The 14,623-nt window shown below is 36.2% G+C and overlaps 3 protein-coding genes across 7 annotated transcripts; 2 read left to right on the top strand and 1 right to left on the bottom strand.

The window, feature by feature from the left end:
- Positions 1-42: 42 nt before the first annotated feature.
- Positions 43-3,403, top strand: LOC143213056 (upstream stimulatory factor 1). 2 transcript variants are annotated; one of them, XM_076432529.1, is made up of 6 exons: positions 55-201; positions 268-333; positions 408-478; positions 1,107-1,387; positions 1,518-1,685; positions 1,992-3,403. In XM_076432529.1, the coding sequence occupies exons 1-6, from the start codon at positions 161-163 to the stop codon at positions 2,208-2,210; spliced, it is 846 nt and encodes a 281-aa protein (XP_076288644.1). In that variant the 5' UTR covers positions 55-160; the 3' UTR covers positions 2,211-3,403. The 2 variants fall into 2 exon arrangements, with proteins under 2 accessions (XP_076288645.1, XP_076288644.1); XM_076432530.1 differs by lacking the exon at positions 268-333 and having other exon boundaries at positions 43-201.
- Positions 3,404-3,481: 78 nt separating this feature from the next.
- On the bottom strand, positions 3,482-9,092 carry LOC143213045 (V-type proton ATPase catalytic subunit A). Of its 3 annotated transcripts, none has more exons than XM_076432504.1 (12): positions 8,933-9,092; positions 8,080-8,195; positions 7,892-8,004; positions 7,456-7,821; positions 6,803-6,859; positions 6,615-6,709; positions 6,267-6,538; positions 5,998-6,181; positions 5,806-5,923; positions 5,097-5,377; positions 4,823-5,012; positions 3,482-4,731 (listed from the first exon to the last, which is right to left on the bottom strand). In XM_076432504.1, the coding sequence occupies exons 2-12, from the start codon at positions 8,159-8,161 to the stop codon at positions 4,639-4,641; spliced, it is 1,851 nt and encodes a 616-aa protein (XP_076288619.1). In that variant the 5' UTR covers positions 8,162-8,195; positions 8,933-9,092; the 3' UTR covers positions 3,482-4,638. The 3 variants fall into 3 exon arrangements, with proteins under 3 accessions (XP_076288619.1, XP_076288621.1, XP_076288620.1); XM_076432506.1 differs by lacking the exon at positions 8,933-9,092 and adding an exon at positions 8,783-8,801; XM_076432505.1 differs by lacking the exon at positions 8,933-9,092 and adding an exon at positions 8,342-8,686.
- Positions 9,093-12,234: 3,142 nt separating this feature from the next.
- On the top strand, positions 12,235-14,294 carry LOC143213057 (5'-deoxynucleotidase HDDC2). Of its 2 annotated transcripts, none has more exons than XM_076432532.1 (4): positions 12,235-12,649; positions 12,943-13,067; positions 13,166-13,334; positions 13,565-14,294. In XM_076432532.1, exons 1-4 carry the CDS (start codon positions 12,599-12,601, stop codon positions 13,793-13,795), a joined length of 576 nt encoding a protein of 191 aa, XP_076288647.1. In that variant the 5' UTR covers positions 12,235-12,598; the 3' UTR covers positions 13,796-14,294. The 2 variants fall into 2 exon arrangements, with proteins under 2 accessions (XP_076288647.1, XP_076288648.1); XM_076432533.1 differs by lacking the exon at positions 12,235-12,649 and adding an exon at positions 12,732-12,832.
- Positions 14,295-14,623: the final 329 nt, after the last annotated feature.

The raw sequence follows: 14,623 nt of genomic DNA, 5'->3' as shown, positions 1-14,623 counted from the left end.
TCGGTATCGACATGAAATTCAAAATGGAGTTCGCTCGATGAGTGTAAGGTGGCGTTACAGTCGGCGAACGCCATCTTGTGCACCACATGACCTCGTTGCCGTGTCCCGTGACCAGCTCACGTGAATTTTGACAAATTCAAACGTTTTTGGTAGAAAAAAAATGGATATATTGGAGCAGCACCTCGAACAGCAGGATGTCAGGTAGTGTTTATGTTAAATATCGACTGGCTGATAATGCGAACACCTATCCCTCCTGTTTCGGTCGAGGTCTCCTCAAGGTCATCACGTAGTGCACAGTGCGCACTTACAAGACTTAGGACAACGGTCGTGGAAGTAATAGGCATAGACGTAATCCTGTAGACACGTTGCATATCCATTCTTCAACGTAGACTACGCTTCTTTTACAGCACTATTAGCACGAAGGAGGAAGCCGACACAGGAATTGTTATCGAGGAGGCGGAAATCGTCGACTGCGAAGGTAAATATAACTTCAGTTAATAACCAGCCACACGTCGCACACTCATAGCTGGACATCGGATTTTATGCATTTATCAGAAAAAATGAGTAGGTGTAATTCAAAACACTGAAAACAGAAGAATTTTCAAATACTGTTATATTGTTTTCTCTCGACCTATTAAAGATATATTAAGAAAGAAAATAAATTTATATTTCATTCCAGTGTTTGTTACAAATTGGGTAGAAAATGTTTATTTTCCATAAAGACCCATTGTTTACTCATAGCAAACTTGTACAACAATTTCATAGTATTCTACTCCCAGGAAAATACAGAAAATCAGCTGCATGCAAAATATACTGTTCTGAAATTGTATTTCGTATTTCCGCGTGTTGTACTAAACGTATAATAAATAAATCTGTAACTTACTCTGGTTGAAAGTTCTCAATCTCGAAGTATCATTTTTCTATTACATTTCTGAAATTCTACTTTGTATTTCCACGTGTTATACTAAACGTGTAGTAAACAAATCTATAACCTACTCCGTTTGAAAGTTCTAGATCTCAAAGTATCATTTTTCTATGATTTCGCACAGACTATTTATCTGTGTGATTATAATTACAGTTGTAATATGAAGAATAAATTTTTCCAGGAGAAACTGTTGGAGAAGATGGAATGCGCTACCAAGAAGCTCTGGCATATAGAGTGGTACAGTTGAATAGTACCGCCGCTGGCAATGAGATAGACATGCCAGTCACTCAACCAGGAAACAATACTGTACAGGTCCTAACGTCCCCGTTGAATGGCCAATTTTATGTTATTGGGAATGCTAACGATGTTTTCACCACTGCCCAGACCTCTAGATCATTGGTTCCCAGGACAACTACTTTACAAATAGAAACACCAAGGAATTGTACAACCGGATTGAAGAAAGTACGAAGTTTTTATCAAAATTGAATCTCAGACTCTTAGTATAGGAATATAGTGGAGCTACGAGGAGAGCTATCCTCGATCTTCACTGCTTAGGCATGTAATTCACATATGTTTTCTCCGTATGTTACAGAGAGACGATAGAAGAAGGGCAACCCACAACGAAGTGGAACGTCGACGAAGAGATAAAATAAACAATTGGATCGCAAAATTAGGAAAAATTATACCCGAATGCAACGCCACTGGAAACGCAAACGGAACCGGTAGTAGCGGCGAAGGCAAAGCAAATTATGAAACTCAGGTAACGAATGAAACGTTATTAGTAATAACTAGACTGTGGATTTTTATGCAATTATGGATTTTGAAAATTTTCAAAAAGAGCTAGGATATAAAATATGACAAAATTTAGTACAATTTTAATTTATTTCAGACCTAAACAGGTTACTACCACGGAAAATAAGATCCTATTTTATTCCACTTTTTTAAAACTCGTCTATAAAAATTGAACATTGCATAAACATCCGCAGCCTAGTAATAACTTATTACGACTTCACGAACACCAACGAACGTTAATAAAACCATTCTCTATTAATTTTTCTTTGTATAGAGCAAAGGGGGAATTCTGGCGAAAGCTTGCGAATACATAGGAGAGTTACGAGCGGCTAATCAAGGATTAGGCCAGTGTCTGCGTGATAACGAAAAACTGCGACAAGAAATCACCGCGTTGAAACAACTTGTGGCACAGTTGAAACGAGAGAACCTTCAACTCAGGTCTCAGATATCATCAGGAACAACTAACGTTGACGTCGTTCATTTGAGTCCCTAAAGAATTATTAGATCGTAATGCAGTGCTTCTTTTTGTAAATATTAGGGTACATGAGCTGGCTCGATAGTCAGACGAAGTATCTCTTATGATTTCTCTTTTCTCAAGAGCCATAAAAAGTTTCGTCATATTGGATTTCTATTCTTCGAAATGTGTAAAATGGTCCTAATAACGGTATGGTCGTAACTACATTTGCGATTCTATCAACGTGTAAATATCTTCTTATCCCTATAAATTTTATAAAAATGGATTTATGCCTATAGGATACTTCAATTTAGACGAGTAATAAGTTTCCATTCACAAAATTGAGTATAATTATCGAGAAGTACGGCGATGAAATGAATTTCAAATTGACGCGTCTTTAGTGCAATTTTATATTATAAGATTACAACAGTAATGTTGGAAGTTACGACTACTCTTTGTAGGACCTAGGATTTACAATGATCTTGTTTGTGTATGTGCATATATATTGGGTTGGCGAGAAAGTAATTTCGGTATTTTAAGGTGAAATAAAAAATAGAATTACTTTATTCAAACGATGAACTATCAATAAAATATTTCCTTATTTATTCTTTTTTGCAAAAGATCATCAAACAAAAGGGAAAATATTTTATTCATTAAAGTTCATTGCTTGAATAAAAAAATTGGGCTTCTATTTCACCTTAAAATGCCGAAATTACTTTCCTACCAACTCAATAATACAATTGGATTGAATTGTTTCGGGTACGTGAACGAGCCAAGGCTGTGAATGCTCTGCATTGATTTGAAGCGTTCGGTTTATGCGATTTTACAAACAGGGCTAATTTAAAAAAGAAAAATGAACAACCAAATCTAAGTTTTGTTGGGACATTAACGATAAAATTACAATACAGAATATGACGACTGAAAAAAAATTACGAAGAACGTTCAATATTTTTTATTTTTAATACTATTTTCACGAGTATAGAGGTAGGAACTTCATGAAATGAATTAGGGACTGAGAATGTAACATAGATTATTCGTACACCTATGGATGTGTATGTATAGTTAAGATATGTATATATACACGTACGTGTACATATGCATATACATATGCATATAGCAATAAACATATTTTTTTCAATCTTGACATTCTAAACGCCACGAAACGATGGCATTGGAATAATTGAAAAGTAAACACAGGTTTGTAATATATCGTTGATGTATATAACGCGAGGTTATTGTTATATAATAATATTATTATTAAAATGAAATTTAACGAAGTCCGCTGTTATCATTTTTTTTAACAACCATCCTTTGTTGTACTTTTTAATACATAGTCTTTATTTGTTTTTACATATGTTACAATGGAAATGTCGAAGTTACTGGAACACTGTTTGCAATGCATCTTTCTTTAGACTTTCTTTTCTTCAACGATAAAAGATCCTGCACCATAACAGTTTTTAACATTTTGACACATTTCGTAAACTTTCAGACCATGGTTTGTAACGTTTAAAATAACATCTACTTTTTATGTAACGTCTGCATTCGCCGTTTTTTAATATATGTTTACATAATACGCTATTTATAATACAATATTTAATACTCTTCAATTGAAATTCCATTCTCTGTAAAAAGCTGCCATACCATCCCATGCAACAACAAAAATATTTAAGCACGCCGTTATAACTTTGTATATGTATACTTTCGCGTACGGATGAATGGAAAGCTTCTTACCGTGCTCTTTCTCTAATCTCATTTTACATACATACAAAAGTTTCTCTGCTCTTCATACTTTTCGTAAGTTACCCTCCATTAGCGCCGAAGAAAATATAACCGGAAGCTTTGTTATTCTTCTGGACAACTCCATACTTTCTGACAATTTCGTACGAATTAACTAGACTGCGGATTTTATGCAATTATATTGTAATAGCATCGATATAATCGAATAGCATTGTATCTCTACCATAACGGAATCCTTACAAACAGAAAATTATTTCTCGTTCATTGTTATCGTTTGTAAACTAATCAAAAATATATGCGAACTCGCATAATCATCCGCAGTCTACTAAATAACCAGAATTTCCATTTCAATGTTCAGAAGTAATTCGTTATAACACTTAAATTAATTTTCATGAGCTGGAAACACATTTAAGGACGTCCTACACATTATTGCAACAACTATCACGTATGATTTTACGTTAAATGTTAGTTAATACACATATGGTTATAGTAGATTTTATATTTGTAATTTTTTTTATATACAATTTTTTTCTGTCGTAAATATTGAAACTATTATAACAACTTAGTGTGCGATACGTGATTATGAATGCCTGTTTTATATTTCATATATATATGCATATATATATATTTTTTTAATTCTCCAGCAGATCCAGGACATCCTTAAATGACCAGCACAAGACTCCTGAACGTTCACGTGGAGAAATTATGTTTGTATGATTGCATCTGATATTTAATCTTCTAGATTTCTAAACGCTTGTTGGATATCTTCGTGTAACTGATCAAAGTCAGCTCTAATCTTCGCTTCGCCATCTTTAACAGGATCCTGAAAAGTAAGAAAACGATATGTATATAACATGTAATTATTCGAATTTTATGTTTTCAATGTAGTCTATAGATTTTCTAATAATATTTACCTTGAACTTCATGGAGCTCAGCTGATACAGAATGTTCCCCATACTATCCCTAATAACATTCCATGTTATTTTATTGTCTGATTGCGCGGTAGACTCGACTGCATGCCTCGCCATATCATAGAATGCAATCATGTTTCTTAACATTCCCACAGTTTTGTAGAATGGACAGAACCGATCGTATGGCGAGTAACTGTAAGAAAGAGTCTATCATTAATATCGATGAGAGAGAGATTATTTTTAAACGGCTGAGTGCTTCGGGAAACAAGTTTGATACCTGTTTTGTTGCAGAAAGTCGTCCTTCAAAAGTTTCGCAACCTCCAGAGTAATTTTGTCTGTCTCCGCAAGAGACGCTTTACCAACTAACTGTACAATCTCAGACAGATCCTCTTCTTCTTGCAGAATCTCCTTTACTTTCGTTCGGAGAGGAACGAATTCGGGGAAGTTCTTGTCGTAGAAATCGTCCAAAGCTCTTAAGTACTTACTGTACGAGATGAGCCAGTTAATGGATGGGAAATGTTTGCGCTGGGCAAGCTTCTTATCAAGACCCCAGAACACCTGGACAAGTAAATAACGCGTGCAATGGTTTCAAATCCATAATTATGAGACTGCGGATGTATTATGCAAATTTTAAGAATGTGGCCTGAGATGAGATCCTATTTTTAATGGAAACAGCCTTTGTAGATCCGAAACAAATAAAAATCTTACTCAATTCTATCGAATTTTATATTCTAGCATTGTTTGAACATTGTAATAAGCCAAAAATGCATAAAGATCCGCAGTGTGATAATTATCAAAACTAGGGTAAAGGTACCAGGACACAAAACGAACTTGTAATAATAAATAATGATTGATCGATTATCGCAAATAATGCAAAATAAATTACAAAATGCCTTCAAATTAGTAAATAAAAACTTCCAAGTCTACCCTATATGCTGTTTGCTTCTAGAAAAAATAACATGGAGCATAGAGAAACATATCGATACCTGTACGATACCAAGAGTTGCGCTAGTAACGGGGTCGGAGAAATCACCGCCGGGTGGTGATACAGCACCTACAATACTGACTGAACCTTCGCGATCAGGATTGCCCAAGCATTTCACTCTGGAAAGAATATGCTTAACATTAATAAGATAAAGGCATTACGAAGCAACCGGTTCTTTTAGAATTGCACTTACCTTCCTGCACGTTCGTAGAAGCTAGCCAGACGAGCTCCTAGATAAGCCGGATAACCGGAGTCAGCAGGCATTTCGGCCAATCGACCGGAGATCTCACGAAGCGCTTCGGCCCAACGAGATGTTGAATCCGCCATCATCGAAACGTTGTAACCCATATCTCTGAAGTACTCTGATAGAGTGATACCTGTCCAATCAAAACATAATGTGTAAAAACTCCGAGTAGATAATATTGTATTTTTCTATGTTTCCGTTACTAATAGTACACATACCGGTGTAAATGGATGCTTCACGTGCAGCTACAGGCATGTTGGAGGTATTAGCGACCAAAGCTGTACGCTTCATGATGGACTCGGTGACACCATCGATTTCTACAGTTAGTTCAGGGAAGTCACGAAGTACCTCGGACATTTCGTTACCACGTTCTCCGCAACCAACGTAAATGATAACATCGGAGTTGGAATACTTGGACAAAGCTTGCGAGATTACAGTTTTACCGCAACCAAAGGCACCTGGTATTGCTGTAGTTCCACCTTGGACACATCTACAAGTTCAAGACATACTTCTGATAAGTCTGTGCATTGTCGAGTACACACGGAAGCGACAAGCTAAGTCCTTACGGGAAGAGGGAGTCCAAGACTCTTTGGCCAGTGAGCAAAGGATGGTTAGCTGGCAATTTTTCAGTAACAGGACGAGGTTGACGTACCGGCCATACCTGCATGCACACGTGTTACCGTTATACATATATTAGTCAAATCGTTCAAGCCATTATAATATTATATCTACATGGTTAAATAGGGATCAGTACCTGAAGCATAGTGTACTTCTGCATCTCCCCGTCGAACTCTGCTTCCAACACAACATCCTAGAGAACACGCAAACATATTGATCCAGCTGTACTATTGGGTTGGCGAGAAAGTAATTTCGGTATTTTAAGGTGAAATAAAAAACCGAATTTCTTTATTCAAACGATGAATTTTAATCAATAGAATATTTTCTTATTTATTCTTTTTTGCAAAAGATCATCGAACAAAAAGGAAAATATCTTATTCATTTTAAAGTTCATTGCTTGAATAAAAAAATTCGACTCTATTTCAACTTAAACACTAAAACTACCAAGCACTAAAAGCGATTCAAATGTTTTACCTTGTAAAAATGACAAAGCTCTATTTATTTAGATTTCGTGCAATTTTTATTACAATATGTGCTTGGATAAAGAAATCGATCGAATCAATTTCTATGTATGCAACTTCATAAGTTCCGTCATAAGTAAAACCAGTCATTTGACCAGCAGCGGTGGGTTTAGTGTTAAAATACCGAAATTACTTTCTTGCCAACCCAATACATGAAATTATACTCTCTCTCTCTCTCTCTCTCTCTCTCTCTCTCTCTCTCTCTCTCTATATATATATATATATATATATATATTATTAGATGACATTACGGAAGAACATAGCTTACATTGACCGAGTAGTTTCCAGCAGGTGCGATATATGTCACGGTTCCTTTACTTTTCGGTGGTAAAATCATTCTATGCTTCACCAATGTATTCTCATAAACCACACCATACAAATCTCCTCCTGTGATATGGCTTCCGCTCTTTATATTTAGGGGATTGAATTCCCAAGTTGCGGATCTTGACAGACACGGCACATTCACACCCTTAGGGATGTAAATAGAGCTGGTAAGTTCATTGATATCCTTCAACGGACGCTGTATACCGTCAAAAATGCTGCCAAGGATGCCAGGTCCTAATTCAACGGACAATGGTTTGCCTGTACGGAGCACAGGATCGCCGACTGTCACGCCACTGGTCTCCTCGTATACCTAATACAACGTATAATGTACTAAGACTGCAAAATTGAATGTACTTTTATTTACGAAAAATGCAAGATACCTGAATGGTGGCCATATCACCTTCCAAACGAATAATTTCTCCAACCAGTTCGTAATATCCTACTCTGACCAATTCGTACATAGCTGATCCTGACATCTGCTCGGCGGTGACGACTACAAGCAATCAAATAAATGAAATATACAAAAAGAACAGAGCTTATAAATTGAATTAATTATTTGTATACTAACCAGGACCGGATACTGCATATACATAGCCAAATTTACCCTCCTTCTCCTCCCTGCTAATTTTCGGCAACCCACGGCTCGTCATTGTGAATCGTTATTCGATTAAAACCACTCGACAGCTGAAAGTATTTCACATTGTACAGTACAAGCAAATTATATAAAATATTTAACAGAAATAAAATCAACATTCAAGTAGCTTAAAATTATGGGAAAAGATTGCATTTGATATAACATTGAGTTTTTTGAAACTACAAATAACTTGTACCACTTCGATCTGACGTCTGATCGAAACCGATGAAATATGTGCTTCGAGACACGGAAAATTCTACGGTAACAATGATAAAAAAAGACGAAGATCGTAGAGAGTTTATTCGAGTCGAACGTTTCAGCAGGTGCTACGAGGTGAAATGCGTTTTAAAGTCAGGAGGAACTCGGCGTCAGCTAGCGCATCCATTCATCGTTAAATTCACGTGAGCAGATCATTTAAAAAGTAGGCGTAGCCCTCCTTAAGCCCGCGCGAGACGTCTGCTCGCCTAACAGAACGTCGATTCTGATCAAGATTACTTGTCCACCGATCGTCCACGCGGAGAGGTTTAATTTAACCGTCCACGAAAATCTGATATATACGATTCCAGGCGAAGCGAAACATAAATTCTACCGCTGTGATCGAGAAACGATGGCGCATTCAAACTGGCACGATCGATACCTGTACGCGCCAGTCTTTTTGTCGAAAATCTTTGGTACGCTCTACACAGAATGAAATGTGTGATTAGGATACTATGTACTGTATAGTGAATCTCGAGGTAACGCACAGTGGACGAGATAAATGACGATTAAAGAGAACTACAAAACTTACGAGACGTGCAGTGTATCGAAGTAAGCCCACTCTACAACAGCAAGTCAAGCTTCGGAGACAAGCCTAGCTGCTATCACAAGACAGGTCAGCTGACTGAATGATGTGCTGGTTCACAATTATCAGCTCCTTTCGCGATTACGGGCGAATTTACAAGTGTACGGAATCGCGAGGAACTTCTCAAATCTCCCAGCAGGAGGCGACTGTTCTTGTAGCTTCTGTGGGGACGTGGAGACATTTGTGTTTGTTTGTGTTTGCATTTACATTTATACAACACCGCTTGTATGAGGATCAGGAGATTCAGGAGTCGGATTTTCAATAATGGGAGTCTTGTGTGTTTTTTTCATAGAAAATTATGATTCATATAAAAATTTCTATCTATGGCGCATTACCTTCCCTATATCATTTCTTATTAACACTTTACCTACCGGAAGTAGGAATTCCTGTAGGTACAGGAATTCTTGCAGGCACACAATTGTGTTCTGTACCAAAAGAAAGCATAGAAATTTTCTTTTGCATTATATTAGATGACGTTATTGAGGGTTAGCCAGGGTTAGCAGAGATATCCTCTCTGTTGTTAGTTCACAATGAAAATTGCTGTTGCTATTGAAGGTTACATTAAAAAGTGTTTATCCATGTACCATATAGATTTTTCAAAATTATGCAATAATCACTGGTCGGTAATGTGTTAATATTATTCAAGATGATTTATTATTGTTTCAAATTTTAATATTTTATCTTTCCGTTTATATGAAAAGTTTATTTTTCTTTATGTACTACGTTTTTCTTTCAGAGTACTATTATCATATTATAACTTCCCTTGCAATTGGGAACACGCAACAAACGCTGTGGCATTATTAACTAACGCGAATATATAGCATGAAACTTGTGAAAATAACTATATGTAAAACAAATTTTCTCGGATCGAGCACTATTAACACAATTACGACAATGTTCCATTGTTATGAAATAGCATATATAAAGGGAAGAACGATAAACATTTTTGGTAAAAGTAAACCAATATAGCTTTCCGCGGAAATTTTCATATAATTTTTCGGTCAAAGTGAGGAGTATTATTTATTTTACAAGTTCTGTGCGAATACTTACTATTGCAAGGAAGTTATATTCGGAGAAACTAACGCGGCAATTATAAATTCCATATATAAGACATGTTAAACGGAACTACTGAGAGCTGGTTAAAATTAGCAGACACCAAGGCGCGGTTATACATTATTACTGCTATAATTACAATAAACTATATAGGTTTTTGAGGATCCTTGTCGAATATATCCGCTTACTAACATACGAATAAAAATAGGATCAAGCATACTGCTGTGTCAAATGAAAGCTCCTTTAAATACAAAATCGGTGTTTCTTTGATAGTGCATTCTAAATTAATTCAGTTCTAGTTGCAGAGAATTATTTTACTGTAACAATAAAGGATGTGTCAAATTTTATCTTATCATATTTGTCCTTGTGTGTACAGGGTGTTCGATAACAATTGGGGGGAAACTAAAAACATATGATTCTTCAGGACTTTTATTCTTCAAAATATCAAGAATAAAAATTTGCGATTTTAGCTTTGTGTTGAGGAAATCTTCCTGATCCGCCATTAGTATAGTGACGCATCGTGTGGAACCTTAGACCATTATGGTCTAAGTGTGGAACGCAGAGACACGCGCCGTTATTGGTTTATTCTGATTGAACAAAGTCTCAATAACCATGCATTACCTAAATTTTCTGTTTATTGCCGAACATCCTATAGGAAATATAAATTTACGTGGTAAATTCATTTTCAACGAGTTCGATGCATGTTGTTTGTTCATTTGGGAACGAACATCAATGTCTGTATTAATAAGGGGATAGACTTCTTTTTCCAGGATTGCAATGGTGCGGGATTCGCCTTCTCATTTCTCGATAATACAAACACGGGGTTTTTCAGTAGTCAAAAATGTTAGATAAAAGATCGATCTAGGACGCTATCTCCCTCAAAAGTCTTATTTTTTCGTTTACGAGGCGTAATTTGCATTATTCGAAAGCATACAACTGCGCATGCTGCCGAATAATGCAAATTAGGCCTCGTAAACTCGTAAACGAAAAAATAGGACTTTTGAGTCCTACATAGATTGATCTTTTATCTAGTGTTTTTGATTACTGAAAAACCCCATGTTTGTATTATCGATGATTATCGAGAAATGAGAAGGCGAATCCCGCACCCTTGCAATCCTGGAAATGAGTCAACCGTAGGTATGAAGCTAAATATATATGTATATGTTATTATTTCCAAGGCTCGCTATTCGATATTCGTTCTATTACGCGTTTGCGTGAAATCGTGGAAAACTAAAAACGCCATCTATGTTTTCACGAATCTATATGGTATGGACACGGAATATTGTGTATTCTGTGGAATGGGTTCTCTAAAGTGTTCTAAACTCATATACCACTCATATACGTACACCGTTACGTAACGTAACTTCTTTCCACGACAGTGATAAGATGTTGGCCAGGTTTTCTCGCGCATGCGCGCTCAAAACAGTAACGTATCTATATTTTAAGGAAAAGGTAGTGGGGCCGTGAAAGTACCGGAACAAAATCAGTTTCAAGAATACAACATGTGTATTACGGTTGGGGGGAAAATTCTGTCGTATTTTAAATGAACACATGTTGCTTGTGTGAGTCATTGGGAAACAGTAATTGTTTTGTCGTGAATCGAAAAGGGGATTCGTACTTGGTATTTTAACTATTTAATTATAAGTACAGGGTGTATAAAAAGTAATGGTCATCCGTCCTAGGGGTGAATCTACACCTCTGGATCGGTGGACATTTGTAAGAGAAACTTGCCGCAAAATTGTTTATAACAAAGAAAATTATTGTTCTTAAAGTTTTTTTTTACATCAACGCCTTCTACTCATCGAAAAGAGAGAATGTTTGAAAGGAACCATATGTCGCAAACAAATATAGTTACTGCATGATATATTAGCTGTTAAAGTTTTTGCAAAATTTGATTGTGTGGAATTGTACGTATAGACAAAAGCCTACTACACAGTCCACACGTCCGTGTCGATGAGACAGAACATGATCGTGTGCGTGCCTCGAGCTAAACGAAATTTAAAGGGACATACGTCGCTAGACCCGTACCAAGTTCATCAAAGCAAAAATTTTGCAGGGTGATCAAGGTACCCTTTTTTTTATCCAGACCGTTACATTACTGTTACATTACTTTACTGATGCTAAAGTCGCCGCGCATGCGCGAGTAAACCGGGCCAATAGCAGATCACTGTTAGAGTGAAGTGAAGAGACTCCCCACTCCCACCCCCACCTTTTCCTTGACAACGAAGACCGAAGTTCGAGTGTTAGACGTTAGAGTGTAGAGTTATTATGAAAATGATTCATTCAGTGTGGTGAATGCAACGAATGCAGTTTTGTGAATACAGTTGCATACGAGGATCGCGAGTTTTGAGATTGACTGACAGTAAAGTACAATAGGTATTCGTTGACAGAACAGTCAAACTTCTTGCATTGTGTTGCCGTTTTAACGTCGAGTTTGCATTGCAACGTGGGAATTGCGCGCGTAATCCAAACAATCGAGTGAAAGCACGCAATCGAAAGGCGTTCGATTTGACTTTTTATTATTGATCCGAGCGAGGGACTTACTGTTCGTTGTCTAACATGGACCTACAGAATTTGCAAGAATTCATGGAATTAATTGGACGACTGAAGGTGAGTGAGCATTGACGACAAGAGATGTCACGAGGCAGCACTGCGATAAATATAAACTCGTTGAGATTCGGTAAACGCGTGCAGGCAACATATAGGAGTGTTCATTTTTGGCAATCCCGACCAGCTGTGATCGAGCTGATTCCTTACTCTTGATAGTGCTATCGTTGTTACATCGTATACACCGTATTTGTTATATAAGAATTTTCTCAGTTTATACGAAAAGTTTTACTTTTAGAACGTCCGTACGATTTTACAGTTAACCATGTCAATTGATCGCATGTTTACGTTTCCAGCATATGAAGAGGACAGGGTGGGTCATCAGAAATGTACCTGATCCAGAGACAATCGCAGGACACATGTATCGAATGGCCATGTTATCATTCCTAGTGGACAATGACGAACAATTGGACAAAGTCAAGTATGAAATGGTATTATATTGTTTGAGACTGGTCGTTTAACCTAAGACTAGTCGTGTTTTAAATTGTATTAATTATGTAAATTCCTTTGTATACGTAGAATCATGCAGATGGCCTTGATCCATGATCTGGCGGAGTGCATTGTAGGAGATATAACACCTCACTGTGGTGTTTCACCGGATGAGAAACATAGGCGAGAAGATGCAGCCATGGAAACGATTTGTAAACTTCTGGGAAATAAGGGACCAATGATATTGGAGATGTTTAGGGTAAGATCCATTTAAAAGTCTTAAGTTTAAAAATCACTTGGTGCTATTATTGTATTATTGTACAGAGTAACAGAGATTCAAAATGCCAGTGGACAGTTCTTCTTATGCTATAACATGTTTATATAAAGTATGAAAAGAGTGGTTCTGTTGTGCTAGAACATCGAAGAGTTTTAACTTTTATCCACATTTATTATGGACCTTAACTAAGAACATAATGCGCGTTTATATAGGAATATGAGAAACAAGAATCTCCCGAAGCAAAGTATGTGAAGGACTTGGACATACTAGATTTAATGATGCAAGCGTACGAGTATGAGAAGAGAGACAACGTTCCCGGCGTGTTAGAGGAGTTCTTCGTAGCGACCAATGGAAAGATCCGACATCCCTTCATCAGCAAAATGGCAACTGAAATCACAGCGAAAAGGGAAGCTCTATGTCGCAGTTCATCTAATTCGAAATGAGAATTGGAGTTGTTTTTAGAAAGCATTAAATATGTTTTATGTGATTAAGATCACAAAGTATTAGATGTTAAGGTTTACTGTACAAAAGGATTGATATCGGGCTTATTATTATCATTGTTTAATATACATATAGGAGCGATAAAGACCTACAATAGCAGAGGATCATTCTTAACAGATAACTATGAACTTTCTATAGAAGATACTCACTTTTTTCTATCTCCTATAAAAATAAAACATATTGGCTAGATTCGTTAAGCCTACCAACAGATATTCTTACAGATGGTTTTATAATATAGTGTTATATTTTCATTAAAAAAAATTATTTAACTTTCGCAATTACAAGTACAAACATTTATTTCATTAATAATAACATGTTTCATCGATGAAACGATATGTTGTTTCGAGATGGCTTTTGCAATTTAAGTAACATTGATTATATTCAGTTCTAAGTTAATTTATCATTAAGTATTTATGATAAATAATAAAATTATAGAAAGTACGAGAGACTTATTCCTTATCGTGTAACAAAACCTTTTTGTTCGTGTTGCTTCGTAGTAAAATAAACAGCAAGAATATTTCTAATAATATCAAAGTTTAATTATTTTATTTAGTCTGTATTAATCATGATCATAGTGTTCATTTAAAGTATTTTAAAGCACCGAAATTATCGCTGCTGATCAAATTATAGATAAAAGATCGTTATTTCTTACTGTTTTAAATGAATTTTCATATCAATTGATAATTTGGTTGTGATTATACAAACACGGTTTGCAACGTGAACGAAAAAATGACAAAGTTTTATCTCTTGTTAATTAAACTTAAAACAGA

This window comes from Lasioglossum baleicum, chromosome 10 (genome assembly GCF_051020765.1).
Source record: "Lasioglossum baleicum chromosome 10, iyLasBale1, whole genome shotgun sequence".
NCBI classification, from domain to species: Eukaryota; Metazoa; Arthropoda; class Insecta; order Hymenoptera; family Halictidae; genus Lasioglossum; species Lasioglossum baleicum.
Note: the sequence above shows the minus strand (reverse complement) of the source record. Positions and strands in the feature narration are given on the sequence as shown.